The following is a 25674-nucleotide window of genomic DNA, read 5'->3' on the forward strand; positions in this document are numbered from 1 at the left end:
TCGCTCACCGCCGCCCTCTAAAGGCATCATTACCAAACATCAAATAAATAAATGTCGCTCACCGCCGCCCTCTAAAGGCATCATTACCAAACATCAAATAAACAAACGTCGCTCACCGCCGCCCTCTAAAGGCATCATTACCAAACATCAAATAAACAAACGTCGCTCACCGCCGCCCTCTAAAGGCATCATTACCAAACATCAAATAAACAAACGTCGCTCACCGCCGCCCTCTAAAGGCATCATTACCAAACATCAAATAAATAAATGTCGCTCACCGCCGCCCTCTAAAGGCGTCATTACCAAACATCAAATAAATAAACGTCGCTCACCGCCGCCCTCTAAAGACGTCATTAACAACCATCAAATAAACAAACGTCGCTCACCGCCGCCCTCTAAAGGCATCATTAACAAACATCAAATAAACAAACGTTGCTCACCGCCGCCCTCTAAAGGCGTCATCAACAAAAATCAAATAAACAAACATCACTCGTTGGCGCCCTCTAAAGACGTCATTAACAAACATCAAATAAACAAACGTCGCTCAGTGCCGTCCTCTAAAGACGTCATTAACAACCATCAAATAAACAAACGTCACTCACCGCCGCCCTCTAAAGGCGTCATTAACAAACATCAAATAAACAAACGTCGCTCAGTGCCGTCCTCTAAAGACGTCATTAACAACCATCAAATAAACAAACGTCACTCACCGCCGCCCTCTAAAGGCATCATTAACAAACATCAAATAAATAAAGGCGTCATCAACAAAAATCAAATAAACAAACATCACTCGTTGGCGCCCTCTAAAGACGTCATTAACAAACATCAAATAAACAAACGTTGCTCAGTGCCGTCCTCTAAAGACGTCATTAACAAACATCAAATAAATAAACGTCACTCAGCGCCGCCCTCTAAAGGCATCATTAACAAACATCAAATAAACAAACGTCATTCACCGCCGCCCTCTAAATGTGGTTTCTGCCCTTTTTTATTTGACATATTTGGCTCAATATAATGGTTGAATACTTATCCAATTCACATTCTATGAAGTAAAGTAAACTTACAACTGTAGAAAATAATTGTTCTCAGCTTATATAACTGCTATCAGGCGATAAAGGAATAATCGTGACAGGCCTCTCGTTTCCAGCCTCTCACATGTTCTGTCTCATCTGTTTCTCCGCCAGCGTAAACACAACCAGATCAGTCAGACGAAGATCCGTGTGGCCTCCACCCTCCTTTTCATCCTGGCTGGCTGCATCGTCTTCGTCACCATCCCTGCTGTCATCTTCAAACACATAGAGGGCTGGACGGCACTAGAGGCCATTTATTTTGTGGTTATCACACTGACGACGGTGGGCATTGGAGATTATGTTGCAGGTATTTAAATGACACTGAATGTTCTACATTGTATGTCCATTAGATACATCACCAACCAAAGAACACAGTGATAATCAGTCCTAATTTACACACAAGTGATCTGCAGTTGATTAGGTTCTGATTCAGCCCTTTCTTATTGACTTTACTGGGCTCATTTATTGCCATATTGAAATAAACTGCCTAATGCCGTGATTTCCATTCCTTCTCTATAGACTTGCACAGTGATGCTAATGTGAATTGACAGTGTTTACTGCGGCTGTAGACTGAATCTCCATTACAGCCTTTTATAGTGCTGATAAAACCTCCTTCTCAGGGACACCTGAGATTTTATTGCCTCTTGGAGAGAAGACAGTTTGTGTGAAGATGGCCGGCTTCTGCTCTCAAGAAGAGTTTTACTGTGTATTAACCCTCAGAGCTCTGCAGTATTGTTACTTTGCTATACTATTTAAATGTATTTAATACATAATTATGTGGATAGTTACATAATTAATTACATTCACATTCAATTTACATTCTTTATAGAAATTACAAAAAACATCTAAAACGTAAAATTTGTTTTTTCTTACTTAATATGAGACTGCTAATTTGCTATTATGCACTATACACATAGAGATTATAAGAGACCAAAAACTCTGATAGCCAATAATATCAGCTAATATAATTTTACCCTAAAGTTTAACTTTACATTCCAAAGGTTTTATTTAAATAGTGCTTTACTGACTGATAAATGATTGTCAGTTCTCAGTGACCACACTTATTAAATTCAAATAATCAGCATAAACTCTGTTACTTACTTTTTATTTTTCTGTTTTTTTTATTTTTCTTCATTAAAACAAGTTTGCAGGGTAATAATCTCATGCTAAACATGAGGTCTGGATGTATTTTTGTTTGATATTTTAACCATGATGGTGTTTTATGTTCAAATTTACAGCCTTTAATACAGTTCAGCCTGCATTACTGTGATACAGTTAAATAGTGGAGACATAACAAACTGCCCAAGGTTTGGCCCAATTATAAGGAATCCCAGCTGTGCTGCAACCCTGAAAATGGATAATGATCAGCTCATTATGTAATCATTTCACCAGTCCTGTTAAACGAGTACTGTGTAATTTGGCCAACCGATTTACTGGTCTGTGATATTGGTTGAGAGTTCAGAGTTCAATAAGCTGTATGACCTAAATAATAAGATGAAAACAAGCTTTTGTTTTCACCAGAAAAAAACTATGACTTGTAAGAGTTTATGTGTTGTGTTGTTCTCGGATCTGCGCTAAATTTGTCTCTCAAATGTGTGTTTCAGGAGGTAACAGAAGAATAGAGTATTATAAATGGTACAAGCCACTGGTCTGGTTCTGGATCCTGGTTGGTTTGGCCTATTTCGCTGCTGTCCTGAGCATGATCGGAGACTGGCTGAGAGTCCTCTCCAAGAAGACAAAGGAGGAGGTGAGCATTTAGCATTAGCATGAGCAGACAGTAAAAAAAACAGTTTTTTTAACCGTCCAAGATGTCCAATGGTGAACCATGAGTATTAGCCCTAGGCCTTCAGTTCTGGCCTTAAATGTGGTTATGCAGCTCATATTCACAGTTAGTGACATATTTATCTTTCAAAAAGACTAGAGTGACCATTTTGACTCACCACACATTGTAAATCAAAACATGTTTGGTTGATTCCTCTTTCATGAGATTATGTTGGTAGTTAATCTAACCAGCTGGAGAGCTCACTTAGCTGTATCTACCTAGATACCATGGTGAAAACAGTCCTGATAGGACAATTTTCTGTTGGGCATTTCAAGAATTTAATCCTTTTGTTTCCAACCAAATTTCGCAATGAAATTGGAGTGTCAAACCAATACTTGCAGAAACACTATGTAAGATTGGGGGTTTTGGAGACCTCTCTGGTGGAAATATGTAATTACACCCATCATGTGGAAGAACATTTTGTAATGCTGGCTGTGCTTCAGACCAAGCAGATGAATCTAACTTTTGCGAGTGGAGTGAAAAAGTTGATTTTGAAATCTTTTGAGACCTAAACATCGAGCTGGACCTTCTTTTTGAGTCTGTGAGTGTGACGTTAATACGTAAAGACATACTAAATTGTCTGAAAACTCCTGCCAAATCCATCTTGGTGCCTCTGACTTTTAAATGATTATTTCAGAGTTGCAGCTATGCAAGCTCACCATATTTTAGTGTGTTCCTTTTTTCCCAATACATAAGAATGCTACTTCTTTCAGTTTTAACAAAAATATTATATAGTGCTGCTTTATATACAATAAGTACCATGATTGATTCTATTAAACAGAAATGACCTAAATATTATAGTCATGTGTTATTTAGGTCCCAGCCACACCAACACGTCATGTGTTATTTAGGTCCCAGCCACACCTTCCTTGAAAACTTAGAAGGCCCTGAAGGTTCCTCACTGCAGAAGGCCAGACCAATGGATTGTAAAAGCAAAAAGAATCAGTAGCTATTGTAAACTGTCATGACGTGCAGTGTTTCATATTTGTTATTATTCATATATTATTGTATTGGTCCAATAAACACAATCTTGATTATGATTAGCAGTCAATGAATTGAGAATTGTCCTGTTATTCTCAGGTTGGGGAGTTTAAAGCCCATGCAGCCGAGTGGAAAGCGAATGTGAGGGCTGAGTTCAGGGAGACGAGGCGTCGGCTCAGCGTTGAAGTTCACGACAAACTGCAACGTGCGGCCACCATCCGCAGCATGGAGCGCCGGCAGCTCGGTCTGGACCAGCGAGCTCATTCCCTGGACATGCTGTCCCCTGAGAGAAGAGCAGCCTTTAACAGCCTGGACACCAACCACTTCAAGACCTCCTCACAGGAGAGCATCGACACGAAGCTGAACAACCTGCGTCTGCGGGTGGAGCAGAGCGAACACCGGCGCAGCGATCCAAACCAGGCCTCATCCGAGGACAACATCTTCAACCGGCTGAGCTCGGTCACCAAGCTGACTAAGCGCACCAAGACCAGAGAGCTGAAGAAGAACATTCCAGGAGATGGACGAAGGGCCAACAGCGCCATGGACGAAGAGAAGAAGGAGATGGAGGAAGAGGAGCTGGAGAAGGATATCAACACCAGCCTGACCAACTTGCCTCTGTTTGTGGAGAGCCCGAAATATCAGAACGGATTCATACCAGTGCCACTACAGACCAAAGAAGAAGAAGAAGAGGAGGAGAGCAAGAAAAAACTTGAACAGAGCGAGTTTCATGTGCAGATGGACGCCTAGACAAGAAACGTGGTTTTTAGGAGAACACAAGTGCCTTATTTCACCTGTTGCCCCAATGGGAAACCTGATGTTTGATGTTTGTCGAACTGTTCACTGTGTCCTGACAACTTGATCAAAGAAAGAGTAACTAATGCAACAAGAAATCTGAAAGAAACCTTGGTCCCTACTGGTGACCAGACCACTGAATTGTAACAAGCTGGTAAAGACTAGCAGAGTGTTAAACAACACTTATGGAACCATAGCAAACTGCAATGATGAGACTGAACTTACTTCATTATGAAGCTTTCCTTATGGAAGACTTTGGCATGAAACCCTGGGATCATTCAGCTTAGTTGCAAAATTGCAAGCAAGTTGCAGAGAGACTCTCCCTCAGATATTCAGTATATATATATCCCCCAAATTCAGATTCCCCCAAAGATAGTATAGAATGAAGGACAAGTCTCTGAAGAAGAGCCACTGAGGTTCAAACTAAAAAACGTTGCATGGTCTTGGATCTTTAACGTCCTCTTAAGAGTACTGTGTTCCAGTAATGCTGTCCATTTCATGAATACTACCAATGAAATCTCAGGGCTTGTGGTCCAACCCTAGTTGTTGTTATGTAAGGTATGTCTGATGTATGCTGCATTCACACTCAAAATAAAAACCACGTTCATTGCGTCAGTTTCACTGCAACTGTGTGATTTGACAGCTTATATGACAATGGAATGGAAGCCAAGCCATAAGGTAGAGAAGGATGATCGCCAGGGCCATTTCTGAACATTTGGGTATCTCCAACCACCCCATTATCAAATAATTTAATTTGTATGCAAGTATGAAATACTTTCATAATCTTTAGGTCAGCAGGAGCGCCAAGTGTTCAAGTGTAAACTAGCTAGATGAGCATGAGAAAAGCAAAGAATGCATGAATATACAGTATTTTTGCAGCCCAAATTGTATGTGTGAAGTAAAAGAAACTAGACTGAACACACCCTACAATAGTTTTGCTTAACAACTAGCTTGGGAGAGAGCTAACAGTCTAACAGACTACTCCAGTAATATTTAGAGTTAAGCTTCAGGGTAAACTAGGGGTTGCACGACTTCAGATTTTTTAAAGCTGAGAGTTATGTGATGGAAGTCAAGTTGATGTCTACCAATCGCTGATGACATCATGCCATAAATAAGAGTAACTGATTTCAAACTGCACAGGATTACAGGGCGTTATGCTACTCTCCAATCACACAGGACTTTTCATTGTAGTCTTCAGGAAACCAGATATAACTACGTTCAATATCTGATCTTTGAAGCGCTGTAGATCAGCAGAGAAATGTTACAACTTTCCCAAACTCCACAGGTCAGTACAGCATGACACAGCCTTTTCAGCAAGGCTTGGCATTGCTAGCCTTCAGGAAGCCAGAGATATGGACCCCAAAAAAGACTCCTCACTTGCGGTCTTCTCTAAAGTGTCCATGTTGTTCGTGTCATAATCACACGATCAGCGACTTTTTTGACATCAAGCTTAAAGCGTCATCGCTGATCAATAAGTTGACAAGTCTGTGCAACCCCTAGGATAAAATACATTTACTAAAGAATTGGGACCGACAAAGTAAAGAATACTCTTTTCAGATCACAAGGGGGCCCCCTGAGACAGCTTGAACCACAGAAAAACAGTTTTTCAGAAGTTCCTCCACCTTTAAGGTACATCTTTAGAAGGGGAGTTTCCTAGTCTGCACTGCTCTAGGAGGACAGTAGAGGTGTAGAGATGGTTCATTTTTCATTTTGGCAGGAATGTCCCTTTAATTAACGACACGCTCATGGGGGCACCTTGGTGGTTGGAGGCCCTAAGCAACTGCTTATACCACTTATAGGCAGAACTTACAGCAAGAAACGGCCCTGGTGTTTGTTTTGACTTTACAGACCGGGGTTGATGCACTTTTTAGGGTATGATGGCAAAGCAGTATGTCGTCTGATAAGTGTAATCACTCACTATACACTTCATTGTCACACTTAGCACTTTCTGACAAGCCAGAGCTTTATTTGATTTATTTTGAACTTTCAGCTGCAGATTGGAATCATTACTAAACTGTGAAACTGTGCTGTGCAATATGCCTTCCTGTGTGTGTCTGAACATGTATGTATGTGTGTTTGTGTTGAATCTAAACGGCATTGTCTGTTGTATATGGTGTCTAACAGATTGTATTATGCTAAAATTCCCTCGCACAAAAAAGGGGAGCATATCAGTACCTCACTATCGCACACATCCACACATCTACGATGCAACATGCTTGTTGTTAAGCTTTACATACCTGAACATGCTATTCTCGTTTGCAGTAGTCTAGTGTGAATGCAGCAAAGGACTTAATGTTTGTGATGAAGATGCTATAAAGACTTAAAAATGTTCAAAGCATTAAAAAGAATTTAGAGACATGGATACTAAAGCATGCTATTGTGCTTATATATTATCAAGGTATGGTATTGATTGTACCAGTACATGCTTCTGAAGACTAGCATTTATAATTGTCCATGCTAAAGCTCAGATGCGGGCCGCACATTCTCAGTTTAATGGAAGTTGTTCACAGTACGTGCAACCATTACATTCAATGTAGTGAGTGCCTTTTGGAAATAAATCTACTGAATGAAGTCTGGCTCTGTTTCGTTGATGTTTCCTGCACTCTGACTTATCTGTGTTTATCAGTGTTCCTGTCAGACATATCCTTTTCCTCTTCTACAAGGATGACCTTCTGAAACAGATGAATCAACTCTTTTCAGTCTGTTTGTTCCCTCTTCTTAAAAGAGCTATTTAGAGATCCAGAGACAACAGTCACCTTCAGACCAGTTTCCTGGTGTAGGATCACATGTTTTATGATCTTCAGACCGACTTACACAGGTGTAATGAAGCATTCTGCTGATGAGAGATACACTGCCCTTTGGAAACTGTAGACTAATGTTTAATTTTTTTCTGGCATTTTTAACTTAACACTATCAATGTAATGATTTAGTTAGTTTTGTCTAAATAACGATTTGAGAGTTTTCCTCTACTCTCCCATTAGACTCAGTGCTGCCCCATCAGACACTACCACTTACTACCACTTCAGACACACTGCTGTGCCATACACTTCTACTCATCAGGCCCATCAGACCCATTACTGGCCCATCAGACCCATTGCTGCCCTTTCAGACTTGTTGCTGCCCCATCAAACTCACTACTGCCACTTCAGTCTTGCTGCTCCCCATTCAGACTCGCTACCACCCCATCAACAACTCCATCAGAATCAATACTGCCTCACCAGACTCAGTACTCCTCCATCAGATTCAATACCTTCTCAACAGACTCACTACTACCCCATCAGACCCTCTACAGCTCCATCAGACTCACTAATGCCCAATTAGATGCACAACAGCTCCTTCAGACTCACTTCTACTGTCAGACTTACTGTTGCCCCATCAGACTCATTACTGCCCCATGAGACTCATTACTGCCCCATTAGATTCATTACTGTACCATCAAACTCACCACTGCCCTCATCATACTCACTACTGCCCCATCGGATTTACTACTACCCATCAGACTCAATACTGCCCGATCAAACTCACTACTGCCCCATCAGACTCCCTACTGCCCCGTCAGACTCAATGCTGCCCCATTAGACTCCCTACTGCCCCGTCAGACTCAATGCTGCCCCATCAGACTCACTACTGCTTCATCAGACTCACCGCTGCCCCATCAGACTCAATGCTGCCCCATCAGACTCACTACTGCTCCATCAGACTCATTACTGCCCCATTAGACTCACCGCTACCCCATCAGACTCAGTACTGCTTAATCAGACACACTACTGCCCCATTAGATTCATTACTGCCCCATCAGACTCACTACTGTCCCATCAGACTCACTACTGTCCCATCAGACTCACTACTGCCTCATCAGACTCACTACTGCCTCATCAGACTCATTGCTACCCCATCAGACTCACTACTGCTTAATCAGACACACTACTGCCCCATTAGATTCATTACTGCCCCATCAGACTCACTACTGTCCCATCAGACTCACTACTGCCTCATCAGACTCACTACTGCCTCATCAGACTCACCGCTACCCCATCAGACTCACTACTGCTTAATCAGACACACTACTGCCCCATTAGATTCATTACTGCCCCATCAGACTCACTACTGTCCCATCAGACTCACTGCTACCCCATCAAACTCATTACTGCCCTATAAGACTCACTACTCCTCTACATCAGTATGGGAACTGAAGTTTTCACGACTCCATTCTTCTGTTTTTGGATTCCTTTGGTCTAAAATAAAACACTAAGGCTCTAAAGTGAGAGGAGAGAGTAACAGTAAAGCAGTTCAACAGACACAACAGCATGAATGTAAACTCAAAAAAAGAGAACTGAAGAAAAAGTCGATTATAAGTCTCACTAATATACTACAGTAGAAAATGTATCAGGATTGAAGTCTCATCATCTAGTTAATTGCTTATAAAATAAGTATGCAGTAGTAGTTACTTAAAGGAATACTAAAGCATGTTTCATCCTAACCTAACCTGCTACTGGTGTAAAGTATATTTTATTTTCTAGAAAACAGACTCAAAATATACTGTGCACTGACTTATCCTATGAAATGTATGTCCAAAAATGTCCTGTTGCTTCTTGTAATGAGTGCATTCAGATACTATAAGGTGCACCTATCATTCAGCGTCAATGCTAATGGCACGAGCACATTAAGTAAATTCTAAAGACTATTTTTAATGAATACTTTCTTTGTAGTCTGTAATTTGGGTAACAGTGTTGAACCTTCAAAGTGACCTCATCAATCAATATCACTATCACTGAAAATTTAGACAATAACTTTTTCTTATCAATGAGAATTTTTAATGCATTTGGGGAGATCATCTAAAACAGCATCAGCTTCTAATTTTGCCATAACCACCTATTGCAGTTCTTTGGTTTGAGGAGTTTGAGGAGTTCAACCAAGCATAGATTTTTTTTCATAGGCTTCTTCTTTTTGTGCATTGGTGCTGAAACTTATTTAATCTTTTCATTTTATTCTTTGACACTCAGTAAGTCTCACTGCATGACTTAAGGCTTTTTATCTAGAAGTTCCCACCTCATGATACTCGTCTCACACAATTGTGCATGCGTGTTTTCTGTTAATTAACAGTTTCAGAACAGTGAAGACACCTAGAGTGGGAAAAAACAGTGTAAAACTTCCTGTAAAAAAAAAAAAAAGAGAGAGATGAGTTGATCATAAACATACCTGTGAGAAAGGCTGAATCAGAGAGTCAGAGAGTTGGAGGAATTTTAATTTCTCTGTTGTATTCATGATAGACTTGTCCAACCATCATAAAAAATGGTGCAATTAAGCCTTTTCTGAGCTTATCGGTTATTTGACTTTTTGAATAAGACCTTCAGTTAAGTTACATAATCCACTGAAGTCTGAAATTACTTAAGCAGCAGAGTGAGAACAGGACATTGCAGTGCCTGAACTTGATTGCAATAGTAATTCACTCACTGACCATACTGAATAATTACTGTGATGGTCACAGCAGCCTTTGAGAGCTGGATGAAGGTCATCTGGCTGAAATATTTTTGATTAAAAGTCTTAGCATATGAGCACTGAATTGAAAAACAGCAGCTTTAAGATCTTGGACTGAGTACTGTATGGTTTGTCTGCTAAGCCTCCATGTGTTTTCAGGTTTACTGAAAATCTCTAATATAAAGATGTAACTACAGTTTCTCATTAGGTCGAATGAATAACCGACTCTAAATGTAGGTATTGTGATATAAACTGAGTCTGTTCTACAGTTTCTCATTAGGCTGAATGAATAACTGACTCTAAATGTAGGTATTGTGATATAAACTGAGTCTGTTCTACAGTTTCTCATTAGGCTGAATGAATAACCGACTCTAAATGTAGGTATTGTGATATAAACTAAGTCTGTTCTACAGTTTCTCATCAGGTTGAATAGAATTTTACCAGCGTTTCGAAAGTAACCAAAACTTCTTTATTGTTTTTATTTTTCCTTGTCCTTCTCCCTCTTCTTCTTCTTCTTCTTCTTCTTCTTCTTCATTTACATTCTAGTCCTTTTCCTACTTCTTCATCTTCTTCCTTGTCCTCTTCTTCTACTTCTTTCTGGTTGTTCCTTACTTAGTCTTTATTTTTCTTTGCTTTACTTTTTCCTTGTTCTTCTTCTGAAGTCCCAACCAATGGTTGAGCTCACCTTGCTAATCTACATGGATGCCATGGAAAACCAATTCTGATTGGATACATTTGATTGTGTGTTTTAAAAATTGTACCTCTTTTGTATCTAACCAAAACATAACATTGACATTAGATTATTACAATACTTACAGAGTTTAAACACAACAAACCAGATGATTATGTTAAATATAAATGAACCAGAAAAAACAAAAATGTTTTTTTTTTATTCCACATAAATTATTAGGCCTTCTCTGAAGGGCTAGAAGACCCTGAGGGTTCCCCTCTGGTGTTCCATTGATGTTAATTAGATTATGAACTGTCTCTTCCTGCTCTGAGTTCTCCAACTTCACACTGTGGGAACGTTTCCATGTGTCTGCAACTCGCAGTGGGAAAAACATGCTTCCTGTAGCGTTTAAAGAAGGATTAATGCCCCGACAACAACTTGTACAGCACATTTCAATGTAATTTCCTCTCAGCCGCTGGCAGCGCTCCACACTGAGGGTTCATTTACACCCAGAAATTGCAATGAACAGGATTAATGTAGAATTAATAGACCACATTGAACAGAGCAGAGTGCTTACAATTTCTGATGCTTCTTCTTCTAGTTCTTGTTCTTTATTTCGCCAAGTATGTCACACATACGAGGAAACACATATCGTCACTGTCCAAAGAAAAACATGTAGCTCCAAAATAGTAACTTTACAGGAGAGTGCAAAAACGTTCTTTACTTTCAATGTAAGTTAATGGAAAGAGATTTTATTCTAAGCAACTTTGGAGCATTTCTATTAGTCCAATCTTCATGAAATTTTCACACAATATAAAGGACACCTTCTGAGCTCAAACGATGCAGAAAAGTAAAAATTGCAAAAAATAGAGATACCTGTTTTTCATTGGACAGCGACGATATGTATAATATTAACACACTGAACAGACCAGGCAAAAACACAGACTGATGACACGTATTTAACTAAGAGACATATGACATAAAAATACAATAAACAGAACAGTCCACAATTGTGGTTGTTGCTGCATCAGCTGCTTGACTCCCTTTCTGTAGGCAGACTTATCCCCTTTGGTTATGAGGCCCAGCACAGTGGTGTCATCTACAAACTTCAGGATCTTAACAGCTGGTTCCTCAGAGACACAGTCATTGGTGTAGAGACTGAAGAGCAGGGGTGAGAGCACATGTCCCTGTGGTACTCTAGTACTGAGGCTCCGGGGGTCTGATGTGTCTCCCTAGCTGCACCTGCTGTCTCCTGTTTGTCAGGAAGTCCACGATCCACCAGCAGATGGGATCTGGCACCGAGCAGGAGCAGGTTGGCCTACAGTAGCTCTGGCACCATGGTGTTCAATGCCAAGCTGAAATCCACAAACAGGACTCTCATGCAGGGTCCAAGACTGTCAAGATACTGCAGCATGAAGTCCAGGGATGAGTTGATAGACGTGTAAGCTCTGTATGCGAACCGCAGGGGATCCAGCAGAGGGTTCATAATGGTCTTCAGGTGAGCTAGGACCAGGTGTTGAAAGACCTTCATTACTACAGAGGTCAGGGCTACTGATCAGTAATGTTTATTTATTTTGGAACTGGAATGATGGTTGAAGTTTTGAAGCACGTAGGAACGTTTGTGAAAATGTGTGCTAGTTGATCAGAGCAGTGCTTTAGGGTGGATAGAGAGACTGAAGCCCTATTTGTACAGGACTGGTTTTAAATGGGGACATGGGTAATGCCATTTTACCACAGGTTGCTCATGGCAAATTCATACAGGATAAGAAATCTTGGTATAAATGATGGGAGCGGCTACTCAATTTACGGGCCGCCTTCACTCCAGAAATGAGTAGAAAACATTTAAAACATTTAATTTAGCCATTATTTCATTTACCCTAACCACCACTCCATCATGTCTTAAGTGAATGCACAGTTCAATCAGCATTATCATTATTATGATGTGGACTGATTGAAGAATCAAGGGTTTCTGGCGAGATGGGTCAGTACTTAGTGGTTTCCTAAGTGTCCATTGAACAGCCTCACACAGAATTTAGAAGGACACACAAATCCACCAGTTCCACACAGTGAGAGGCAGATGACGTGTATCTCAGCCCCTCTTCATAGGCTCATAACTCCGGATGTAATTCACAAATAATCTCGTGACAAGATGGAATGGAAAGGGCGACTCTACAGATTCAGGACATGTTTGAACTGGATTTTTGTGCTAGATTATCACAAAGAGAGAGCAGAGGGAAAAGAGCCAGGGTGGTGGAGGAGGGCAAGGGACTGGAAGAGACAGGCTAAAGATTGTCCTTTTCACATACAAATCCACAGGAGAACTCATTGAGGTCATTGGTGAGTTGGTGGTCATTCAGGTCATTGGTAAGTCCTCTTTCTTCTCTCAGGTTCTTCTCCTTTTTCTTTTTCTTTTTATTCTTCTTTTGCACAGTCTTATAAAAGATGGTTCTTTAAGGGTTCTTTAACTGCACATGTAAGACCTGGAACTTTTCCTCAGGTCTCAAATAGTCCTTTGATTGACTCAGTTTAGTGCTGATAATCAGAGGTTTGCAACTAAAAACAAATAATAATGACACAAAATGCAGTCACACTTAAAAAAATGAGACTACAAACTAAATATGTGCTCCATACCTGACTGAGTGCTGTGAGAGTGGGGCTGGACTGAAAAAAAACAAGAAAAGGTGGCATTGCAAACAACTACACTGAGTGGACAAAATCACACAAACAGGCTCTAAATACATTTTACCAGATAAATAACAATAAATATGATACATATTATTATAAAATTAATAGTATTTAGCTTTACCTTTCAGTTTACTTTTAGCATCATAAATATCTGGTATTTAATATGCAACTCAATTTGTTATTATAAATAAAGCCTGTCTTGCTGTCAGCAAGTGTTAGCACTCAGCATGAATCCACAAAGACAAAAAATCGATAAAAACATGGCTGCCTCATGCTAATTGTTTATTTTTACTTATAAAAACCAATAAATGAATCACCATCAAAATTATTGCACTTTCAGACTGTCACAGACACTCCAGACTAACAATTTCTGAAAATGTATCTGAGGTGCCACTTGTTTTCAAGATCTCTATAAGCAACAATTCACACAATTTTGCAGGCGCTGGGTAAATTTTTGATTAAAATTTTGATGAATTCATAAAGATATCAAATGTCTGTTAGCAGTCACATGTCAAACAATTGCATAGCTGAGTAGCCCAGGGTCTCCTGAAAATAACAACATATGGCATGTAAACATTTTATAATTGCAATTAAAACTCTAATTCATCCAAATACCAAACAATTACCCCAAATCACCATAGGGTTCTAAGAGTTAAATAAACTATATAAAAATATAGTATAAATATATTTATATAATAAAAATTATATAACTATATTAGTATTAGTATGATATTAGTATTATATAATAATAATAATAATAATACTAATAATAATAATAATAATAATAATCATCATCATCATCATCATCATCGTCATCATCATGCTTTAATGGTTCCTCACATGGTGACATGGTTCTTCAGAATGATTGAGAATGTGTTGTACACAGTTCTATATAGCACCAAAGGGCTGCTATTGTAATCATGTCAAGCTTGTTATAAGAACCCTTTTCCAAAAGGGTTTTATAGAACCTTCAATCTAAAGAAACATGTCACCATGCAGAGACCCATTTAGTCATGGAAGTGGTTCTTTAAGTGTTCATGATTCGATATAGAACCACTATCTTTATTTTTTAATAGTGCACTTAAAACAATTTTACATTAATGTTTCATTCTGTAAATGAATTTGTACACAGACTTTGCCAATATTTATGTTTGTCACAGAAATAAATTTAAACATTAAAATGTTTGTAAGATTATTGATAACAGGTGGTTTTAGTGGTTGTATAGACTCCTAATGCCACCTTCACCTGTCTGTATAAGTGATCAAACTGTAAGTCACTCTGAAGAAAATCTTCTGGTAAATGTGGGACCAAACTTTAGAAGAGTGCTGTATTTATGGGCTTATTACTTACTTAATTATAGAAAATATCTGTTTTTAATCTCAGGACTGAATGTTCTCAGTGAGTTTCCCAGTGAAGAGACAACAGACTAAACCACCTCACAACTTCACACTCCTACACACACTTTCCCGATAACACCTCCTGTGTGCGCTGATCACAGATCACCTCAGAACTCCTAATCAGGACCTGAGGAGAACTGGAGGAGACACTTTCACACAATATACACAGTTAAACTTGAGTTACTGTTAATGTTGTTTCCTATGATATACAGACAAGGCAAGTTCATTTGTGTAGCACATTTAATAATAATAACAACAGCAACACCAATAATAATAATAATAATAATAATAATAATAATAATAATCCACAGTTTAGAAGCAGAATAACAGAAAGAGTCTCTCCACGCTTTCTGTATTTTACAGAAGGTGTTTACAGAAGGTCAGTATCTCCAGATCTAAGATCATAAAGAGACAGACATTCAGGAACTTTAAAGTCATTTAGAGCTTTAAAAACCAGCAGCAGAGCTTTAAAATCTCTCTAAAAGATCCAGGCAGTCAGTGCAGTGTGTAAACAGGGTGATATGAGCTCTCTGTGTTGGTGTTGTGAGGATCCGTGCTGCTAATACACAGCAGCAATATCAGCGTGATATGAGCATTCAATATATGTACAGCTGTGTAAGTAAGCATTATGTTACAGAGGAGTTATTGTAATACAACAAGGAGGTTGTGGGTTTAGTTTACGTTTCAAGTTTAGAGAATGATATATTAAATAACAAAGCTTATGCTGCCCTGAGATCTAGCACCTCAGATAGACATCTTTAAAGATAGACACAAAAAAATCAAGTGAAAGTGCCAAAGATAAAAGACAATAAAATAAAGTAAAATGAGGGATTACAAGAAATTAAAATGGTGTTAAGATGAAGTGCAGTGATGGCTTAGATGGCTGCATTCTGAGCATGTGGAGTTTGTTCCAGCAGTTGACAGCATAATGAATTGGTTCTGATTCTGGGCACTACTAACTATTGGGCCTATTGGGTCCAGCAGTTCAGCAGAGTATTTTGGTCCAAAGCTATTCAGAGATTTATATGCAATTAGAAGCACTTTAAAGTCAATTCTGTAGTTAATTGGTAGTCAGTGCAGTGACCTGAGGATTGAAGTGATGTGTGCGGGTCTCTTAGTTCTCGTTAGTGTTCTAGCAGCTGCACTCTAAATAAGCTGTAGCTGTCTGAGTGCAGTTTTGGGCCTGTAAAGAGACCATTGCAGTAGTCCAGCCTGCTGGAGATTAATGTATGAGCTATTTTTTCTAGGTCTGATGACATTTTTAAATAAGGTGGTAAAATAATTAAAATAATAACACAATTATAGAATGAGCTGTGTAGTCAGGTGCAGCATGAAATGCATTTATATATTATTTGCAATATGTTTGTTTAAGTACAAGGTTCAAGTCCACACTCCTGAGAGATCGCGAGTTTGATCACCGGTGATGCCATAGCCATCTGTGGTTGGGAGTCGCAGAGAGCACAGTTGTCCTCGCTCTCTCTGGGTAGGCAGGATGGACCCCCATCTCCCCCCATCAATCAGCCAGCACAGGCGTCTTTTAGCTGATGTAACAGAACTGGTGGTTAGTGTGCTCTTCCGAGCGCGTTCAGCTGCCCAATGACGTTGCGCTAGCGGCAGTTTGAAAAGATGTAGTGGAGCTTCACAGGTCTCAGAGGAAGCCTGTGTTTGCCTTCACCCTCCTAGAGCTGGTAGTATTGTGTGACGGGGGGAGTCATAAATAGTGGGTGAAACTGGATATGATGAATTTGGGGAGAAAATGGGAAAAATCCCCACCCCAAAAAAATAGAGAAAATGTGCATGCCATCTTTCCTTTCTACAAAACAAGACACACAACAGTCACTTTTTCTCAAATTCAAATCAGACTAAAATATCTCCCCTTCTTCTCACAAACACTAATGTGGTCTAGACTGAAAGTTTGGAATCTGTTATTTTTGTTTGTTTTTTCTCTTTGTTTCTGGCAAGATATTGGCTTAGTATCTCAAAATAATAAGTAATATTCTCAATATAATGACTTACTGTACAAAAGTTTAACTTACGCATGAATGACTGTACTGTACCAGGCCAGGCAGTGATCAGTCTGTGCAGCATTAAGCTATGTCATACAAGCGTATTAGGAGAAGTCATAGTCAGGGGAGTGTCAAAATGGAAATTAGGACTAAACACAGTCAGGAAGAGGTCTCAGAACTAACAAGGTGGAGATTAGGACTAAATACAGTCGGGGGGAGGTCTCAGAACAAATTAGATTGAATTAGGACCAACTGCTGTCAGAGGGAGGTCTAACAACAAACAAGTCAGCAATTAGGACCAATAACAGTCAGGGGGAGGTCTCAGAGCAAATGAGGTGGCAATTAGGACCAATCACAGTCAGTGGGAGGTCTCAGAGCAAATGAGGTGGCAATTAGGGCCAATCACAGTCAGTGGGAGGTCTCAGAGCAAATGAGGTGGCAATTAGGACCAATCACAGTCAGTGGGAGGTCTCAGAGCAAATGAGGTGGCAATTAGGACCAATCACAGTCAGTGGGAGGTCTCAGAGCAAATGAGGCAGCAATTAGGATTAATCATAGTCAGAGGGAGGTCTCAAACTGAACAACGTGAAGATTAGGACCAAAAACAGTCAGGAGGAGGTCTCAGAAGAAACAAAGTCAAGATTAGGACCAATCACAGTCAGGGGGAGGTCTCAGAAGAAACAAAGTCAAGATTAGGACCAATCACAGTCAGGGGGAGGTCTCAGAACAAATGAGATGACGAAAAGGATGACATGACAGTCAAGGACTACAGATTAAAATGAGCTAGTCCAGAAACCCTAAACTTTAATCCTCTCGGGTGGACAAGATCATGTGCCACATCAAAGTGATACAAACAAAAAAATCTTGGAAACCCTGCAAGCATGAAACCTATTTTTATTTTCCCTGGAAGGGCAGCGTTGTTCCATTGACAAGTCAGGAACCCTGCCTCTGATTGGTCGCCAAGTCAGGAATACAGCCTCTGATTCATCTACAAGTGAGGAACACAGCTGCCGATTGGTCAACAAGTGAGGAACGTAGCCGCTGAGTGGTCAACAAGTGAGGAAAAACAGCCTATAATTGGTCGACAGCCTCAACCCAAGGTGTCATTGGACAGCTAACAGCCCTGATAACAACAACAATAACTCTTTTCAACATGGAAAAAACAGACAAATAATCACAGATGACATTGAGTGTATTTGTCATTGGATTTTTCCATTTTCATTGTCAGACAGTGCAGGTCAAAACCAAACCTCTCTGATTTATCTGTGTTGCATTTCACACAAAGCTCTCTTCCACCCAAAGGTTTTGAATAAAGTGGTTTACTGAATCAGTCAGAAAATTCACATTCCATGAAGGAAATTTTGAGGTGGTCGTGTTTGGAGCAGCTCTGCTGAACACATGAAGCTCCACTGACTCAGTGGAAGTGGTGTGAGGTCAGTGTGAGGTTACAGAGACAGTGAAACAGTTTATATCACACAACACCCCCTCACCACACACACACATACTCATCATCCTTACTGAGAAACCCATACACTCCGAAAGATGTTATTTTGAGAGAGGAATACACACACACACACACACACACACACACACTAAGTCCTTGAGGTTTGCATTGTGGTTTGACAGTGCAGTGCAGTACAGTGCAGCTGGGGTTACCATGGTAACCGTTGTCAGTGCAAAAATCGCCTCATGTGCATTTCAGCCAATTGTGAGAGACAGAGAGAAACAGAGAGAGAGAGAGAGAGAGAGAGAGAGAGAGAGAGAGAGAGAGAGAGATTATTTGGTTTCATAATTGGTAAATCTCGGTGTGGAACCCTCAGGCTCTTCTAGGTCTTCAGAGAAGTCCTAATGATTTCTGGGAATTAAGAAATACATATAAATACATTTATATTTAACAGGATTGTTATAGTTGTTTTTTACTTCTTGTATTTAAATCTGTTTGTGTTATTGATATATGTTATGGCCAAATATTTTTAAAATATATTGCTGAACTTATAACTCATTGTTTATTCAGGAAGTCTGAGAAAGTAATTTAGGAACAGGATCAAGATCAGAAGCCTGCCATATTTCACCACATTTATGATTGATTCATTGGCTAATATTGTTTACTATGTAGTGTATCTACATGCTGAATCCTTGGTTAATAACTGTAGTTCACTATTGTAGTTGGATATTAGTTATGTTACCTGCCTAATATCTCCTAAAGCAACAAATTCACTGTACTTTTTGATTTGGACCGTGATTTGGCTCTCGCTGACTGTGCTATACACAGGCTTAACAACAGCAACAAACTCCATGTTCACATTATTATTTAGACATGTGTCTTGTTTGTAAGCTCTTCTCTAGCCACTCCTCGTAATCAGAAAGTTTCTCTTGTGTGTTACACTGTCCACAAGTATCACTCTGGAGCAGCTGCACATGACCCTAGGTCAGAAGTCACAACCCAAATGTTAAGAAGAGCCATTTTGTCCTTTTAATAAAAATCTTACCACATTGGGAGCCACAACATCTTATGGTCATTTTTTTATCTTGGTTGTAAATATGTCTCAGTGTATGCTAATGTAGTAGTATAGGATAAAAAAAATATATATATAAGGTAAACAAAAACGCAGACTTACTTTGCTCTGCTTGAAGTTTAACTCAGCTATAGCAGCATTTCTCACATCTCTGGCAGGAAACTTTTCCATGAAAGTAGAATAGTTTCTTGTAAAATGTCTCTCAACGTTCGTTCTTTTACAACGCTGCAGTCAGCTTCTCATTCACCGCCTCTTGTTTGAATTCTCCTGTTCCACCTTAAATGGTGGAATGTGAAAATTCAAGCAAGAAGCTAACTTTAGCTTCATGACTTTTTAGTGTTTGACATTTTCTCATTGCAGATGTATCAGGAAACCAGCTGAGTGCTTATAATTGCAAATAAGTCCATTCATCTCCAAATCTTCTATGTTTATCTTAAATCTTTCTCTTTGCCGTTTTGTTAGCTACTAGCTAGGCAAGATTGTTGCACTGCTATGCTGACCAGCAGTCTGTGCACCAACCTTTAAGGTTAAATGGTGGATTAGCAGTTCTACATTAACTCCAGTCTTTAAGAACATTTATTGTTAAACTGTGTTAGAACGACCAGCAAGGCTTTATTTTACTGCAAAGAAGGACCTCTCATCTAAGGTCACCATACACAATGTCCAGTGTGGGCTAGAGGGGGTATAAAGCCCCCCAGCATTGGCCTGTGGAGCAGTGCAGCTGTGGCATGAGTTGGAGTGATCCAGAACTGACCATCCAACATTAGTACCTGACCTCACTAATGCTCAATCAATTCTTCACAGCAATGTTCCAACATCTAGTGTAAAGCCTTCCCAGAAGAGTAGATGCTGTTACTGCAGCATAAACTCACTATTAAAGCCTTCATTTCAGAAGAAACTCTGGAGTTCACAAACCTTTGGACATTTAGGGCTGATTTCTAAGATTCAGATTAAGCCTAAACCTGAATTAAATGAGAGAGTTAATAATCAAACACTACACTGTAAAAACAGAGAAGTGAACTTAGTTTAAGATTATGAAGTAACTGATTACACAGCTTTTTTGAGTTAATTTAATTTGAAGACACCAGAGTTCACCCAACTCAAACTTCTCAGTGAAATCAACAGTTCACCAAACTCCCTTTTCTAGTTCTGCTTCTCAGTTCAGTAAACAAAATATAATTAATGTTTTTTTACTCAGTTTCTCCACTAGCTCAGACTCTTTCCATCCAACACTCCCATCAGACATTTTGTCCTCTTGGGCTTCCAGATATGGACAGCTGTGGCATTGCTGGGCTTCAAACACAAAACCTCCTCCTGTTAGGGTGAATTATTAGACAATTGCTCCACATGTGACCATGCTATCTTTCAAAGTTAGAACAACAAATATTTTCTCCAGTATGTTAAACATTTGTGGACACAAGATTTGAGTAACTCTAGGTGTTCCAGAGTGGTGCAACAGACAAAGATGTCACCCTGACAGGAGATTGTGAGTTTAAATTTCAGCGATTCCATAGCCATCCGTAAATGAGGACCCGAGAGGAGAAAATGTCTGAAAGGATGGTGATGAAGAGTTTGTTTGTTTGGAAACTGAGTGAAAAAAACAAATTCTATATTGTTTACCTAACTAACTAACAATTTTGTTTTGGACCTCCACAGGCAGATGAATCAGACTTTCATGAGTGTGTTAAAAGAGAATTTGAAGAGAAAGTCAAAATTTGGTGAAGGAAATGTCTTCTGAGGATGTGAGTGAATTATCTACTGTTGTCATCACATCTTCAGCAGTATAATGTTTAATGTTGAGATTATCTGAGTCCGAAAAATTGAGCTGGATCTTCTTTTAGAGCCTGTGTGTGTGTGTGTGTGATGTTAATATGTAAAGACGTACAATGTGGGCTAAAACCTGCCGAAATGTTTTCTACTTTTCATTCATGCACCATCCCAGTCCTCTTTTTTTTGATATTGTGTTATTGTTTGCATTTTTAACAATATATACTATTATGTAATAGTCATCCAATTTCCAGTATTCCAGTATTACACAAACATCCAAACTAGACTAAATCTCCTAAATCCTGTCCTAACTTTAGGATAAACCCCAACAGGGTCCTCACTTCTGTTTAAGGTCCGTTTCTATGGTTTTTAGGCAGCTGTGTCAGCAGCATAGTCCACTACCAGCATAATGAGCTCCATTTATTTCTACTGTAAAACGCTGCTTTCACTGTGAGATGATTTTCTTTTCTAAATCTGCGTTTTAAAGATCTCAGACACTGCAGACTCGATCTCCACCGCCCCTCTGATCACCTTCGTGTGTTAATGTTGATGATAAAGTATTACAGTGATGGTGGTGAATAATGAGGAGACAGAGCTGAATGTGTGCCTGTTTATTAGGAGGAATAATGTTAGAGTGCTCAGCTAAAGCTTTTGGGAAATGGTGACTCAAACTGGGGAGCGGTGACGCTCTGATAAACAGCAGGGGGGCGCTCTCACAGTATTCACTACTTACAGTTTAGCACAATTTAGTTTTGTTTTACCTTTTTTACATAACTAACAGCAGCTGTAACTTACAATTTTAATGTTATTATGATGACGTTTACATTTCAGCTGTGTGTGGATTATCAGTTGCTAGGAAATAGACATGACAGCTGATTGCTGACTTCAACTCTGTAGGTTAAGATTTTCTAACGAGACAAAATGCTGTAAGATAAAATTCCTAAACTAAGATCAGATTTGCTTCTGTAATACAAATTTGTGGAAAATCTTATGTTGACCTGTCAGATCTTTACTTAACACAAAAAGAGAGGATGTATCTGTAATATGACCACTGGTTGCTGTTGAAACATGGTCATATCTAATGATTCTAATAGGCACTTACTCACAGCAAGAAAAGTTTTAAGATGTGTGAATGTTCTGGCTTTTCTCCGTGTCTCAGCTCTAATGCACTCTGTCTGACAGCTTGAGGGATGATTCATTTTGTATTCACATTTATTTATTTATTTAAAAGAAAGTCAGATAAGGATACAAGAGAAGATGAACGCTCTGATGTGAACATTACCTGTTGCTGCTGCCCGTATCTGCATGATTTTATACCCTGCACTGATGCTTCTAAACGCTGCTATATTACACATACCAAGAGGAGATTAAAATAATATAGAAGTGAATTCTGTACAGCTCCCAGAAACACTTCATCCTTCATTCAGTCCACATCCGAGACACATGTGAAATGGTGTGCAGAGAGTTTACAGCTGCTGAAGTTGCTGCAGTGGTTTTGGAAAGTAGTGATGAGGATAACAGAGCATTTTGATATGAAACATATGAGTATCATGTTATATAAACAGCCTTTAAAGGAGAATTTAAGAAGATATGAACAAATTGAGAGAAAGTTCTTTTCTGTGTTTATTCATTACAGCAGCCACAGAGCAGAATCAGACTGTACTGACAATACTGATAAAGAGCTGAAACAGCAGAGAAAATGCAGTCAGAGGTTTGGATTGAGCAGCTCTGCATCATGTAACTCTGTCCCACTCCAGCTAACAGACATGACTAAAGTATTAGATAAGAACTCAGAACTGGATTTGTTATTTCCAAAAGACTAGTGCTTCATACTTTATACTTTAAACTGTTTTTTAAAAAGATCCTAGCTGAAAGAGGCAGGACTTGTGAAACAGAGGTCATTCTGAGATATAACCCATTAAAGAGAGAGAATGGCAGGTTCAGCTGGAGGAGGATCAGTCTGTAAAGGTCAGTGAGGTTGTAGAAACCTATTTTATGAGATAAATTAATCCATTTACACAGCAGCTCCTGAGGAACAGGGATCACATTTATATTCAGAAACAACATTTCTGCTTCAGTCTGGTTGATCTCAGATCCGCAGAGGAAGCCAAAAACAGGCCACTGTGCCAAAGATTTAAAGATTAAGTCAAGTCAAAGTTTATTAGTTTATTATTACTTTATATAGTGCTTTTTTCAACAGGTGGTGTCACAAAGCAGTTTTGTAGAAAAATATAGGTCCAAGCCCCTATGAGTGTTGCCAATGGTGACAAGGGCAAGAAAAACACTTTAAAAGCAAGAGGAAGAAATCTTAAGAGGAACCAAAGACTCAAAAGGAGAAACCATCCTCCTCTGGTCGACACAGGATAGCAAACAGCATTAGTATAAAATATTAAAATAGAGCAGCGAGGAAAAACAGGTGAAGCAATGGCTATTATTAAATAAACTAAGTCTGTGCAGCAGCATCATCAGGAGGATCAGTTCATGCAGGTGAGGTTTGCACAGTGTTGTATGGCGAGAAGCTCCATGGTGGTCAAACTGGTCCAGAAGGCTGCCAAGCAGTGGGCACCCAATCAAGGCAGAAGAAGCAACAGCGTCAGAGGCACAGGATGGGCAGTTATTCAGCTCGGCAAAGAAAAAGAAAACACACAGAAAGTTAGTTCTGTAAAGAGTGTCTGATCACAGCTTACAGTGTAACAGAGTGTAGCACAGACTCCGGCAGGTTGAGCTATGACAGCGTAAATAAAAGGTGGAGCCGGAAGGTAACAGAGACATAAGGGCTCCCTGAGATGTCAGCACCCCTCCACTCCAGCGTCAACAAACCCAGCTTACCATAATGCTTTATGACCGTTAATCCCCAGACCTTTTATTAACAGGGAAAAATAATTACCAAAGGCTCGACTAAACAAGTAGGTTTCTAGCCTAGACTTAAAGACTGAGGCTGTGTCTGAGTCCCAAACACTGATTGGAAGATTATTTAGATTAGATATAATAAGCTGTTCATCAGGGCAGTAATGGTTTATTTGTTCATAATAATGCTAATATTAGAGTATTAATACCATATTTTGTGTGTTTTATATGTCAGTGTTTGTTTAACCCCTTAAATGTCCAGAGCCCACCAGCAGGCCCAAAGTTTTATTACACACCTCTATTACCTAAGAACAGCTCAGCCAGTTTTTATAGCATTAATGGTAAAATTTTACGGTAACACTTTACATTAAGGGTCGCTAATCAATCATTAAATATATAATAATCAACTATTAGTTTCCCATTATTTAGTTATTAGTTAACTCTTCATTAAGCATTAGCTATTACTTAGTAATTGATTAAGCACTTATCAATTAGTAATTAAGTACACTGTTAGTTGATAAGTTAGTTTGTCGTTAGTTTGTGGCTTATTTACTCATTATCTGTGTGCTAATTGCTGCTTATTACATTGTTAATTAACTAATAAGTATTTTTCTTCATATAAAGAAGTAACGTGATAACTTACTAGCACTTATGTGTTAATCCCGCTAATTATCTGTTAATTAACTTTCCATCACCTCCATATATTCAGTTGCTTCACTTTTCTTACTTTGGTTCTTGTTCATTAAAGATGCTTATGGTCACATCTGACTGTAAGATGAGCACACACAAATTCATGGACGGTTTTGTTATTCATCACGTTCATCTTGGCATATCTGTACTCATATCTGGTAGGAGTGCATGTAAATTTGGGCATAAATGCTGGATATGTGGCTAATTAACCAAAACTATTATCAATATAATCTGTAATTGCAAAAATAAGAACAACAATAGAAAATATCAATAATACTAATTTGTGTGCATGACAGTCCAGTACAAAAGTGGATGTACTTACTTTACATGCACATTGATATAAACAAGTGCTGCAACTATTTCATGTTCCATTTAAAGACACATTACATTGTGCTTTTGTTTCATACTACTGACTCATAAACACAGCTTCGGTCATACACTGCAATAATACAGCGTTTATTTTAGGGAATTAATTACACTAAACAATCACTCTACTATGTTAACAACACTGAGTATTTAGTTTTATTTCACATTTTATTTTTTTTTCCAGTTGTTTTCATTTTAATACTATTAAGTTTGGTCAGCAGGGGAGGAGTGCACTCACTGCTGGACATCAAACTCCACCCACGAGCACGGCCATTAGCTTTCATGCCAAACACTGCCGTTTTATTGGCTGGCTACTGAAACATCTGCATGAATTAGGGTGTGCTTCATGTAAATGATATGTAAATGAGGTGCTGGTAGGCTGGTTTAATGCACTGAAGCTGATTTATCATTTATGCTCAAATCTCCACTTGTTTCCACATCGTACAAAATTGTTATGAATCAGACGCAGAGCAGTTCATACCTTATAAAAGACAAGAAAAAGGTGTTCTTTTTTACGTAACTTTGATGATTAATGGCCCTTTTCACAAGATTCGTGATTACTTCCGGTTTAAGCATTAGCAGGGTA

General features: G+C 39.1%; 1 protein-coding gene across 1 annotated transcript in view; it reads left to right on the forward strand.

Moving 5' to 3' along the window:
* The window catches only part of kcnk10a (potassium channel, subfamily K, member 10a), a 38871-nt gene extending 31649 nt beyond the window's left edge, over nucleotides 1-7222 (forward strand). The window contains exons 5-7 of the mRNA XM_036582427.1: nucleotides 1185-1377; nucleotides 2675-2817; nucleotides 3973-7222. Coding sequence (XP_036438320.1) covers nucleotides 1185-1377; nucleotides 2675-2817; nucleotides 3973-4620 — 984 coding nt within the window. The 3' untranslated portion in view covers nucleotides 4621-7222. The remainder of the gene's footprint in view (nucleotides 1-1184; nucleotides 1378-2674; nucleotides 2818-3972) is intronic.
* Nucleotides 7223-25674: the final 18452 nt, after the last annotated feature.

The sequence above is a fragment of the Colossoma macropomum genome, unplaced genomic scaffold, assembly GCF_904425465.1.
Source record: "Colossoma macropomum unplaced genomic scaffold, Colossoma_macropomum, whole genome shotgun sequence".
Lineage (NCBI taxonomy): Eukaryota > Metazoa > Chordata > Actinopteri > Characiformes > Serrasalmidae > Colossoma > Colossoma macropomum.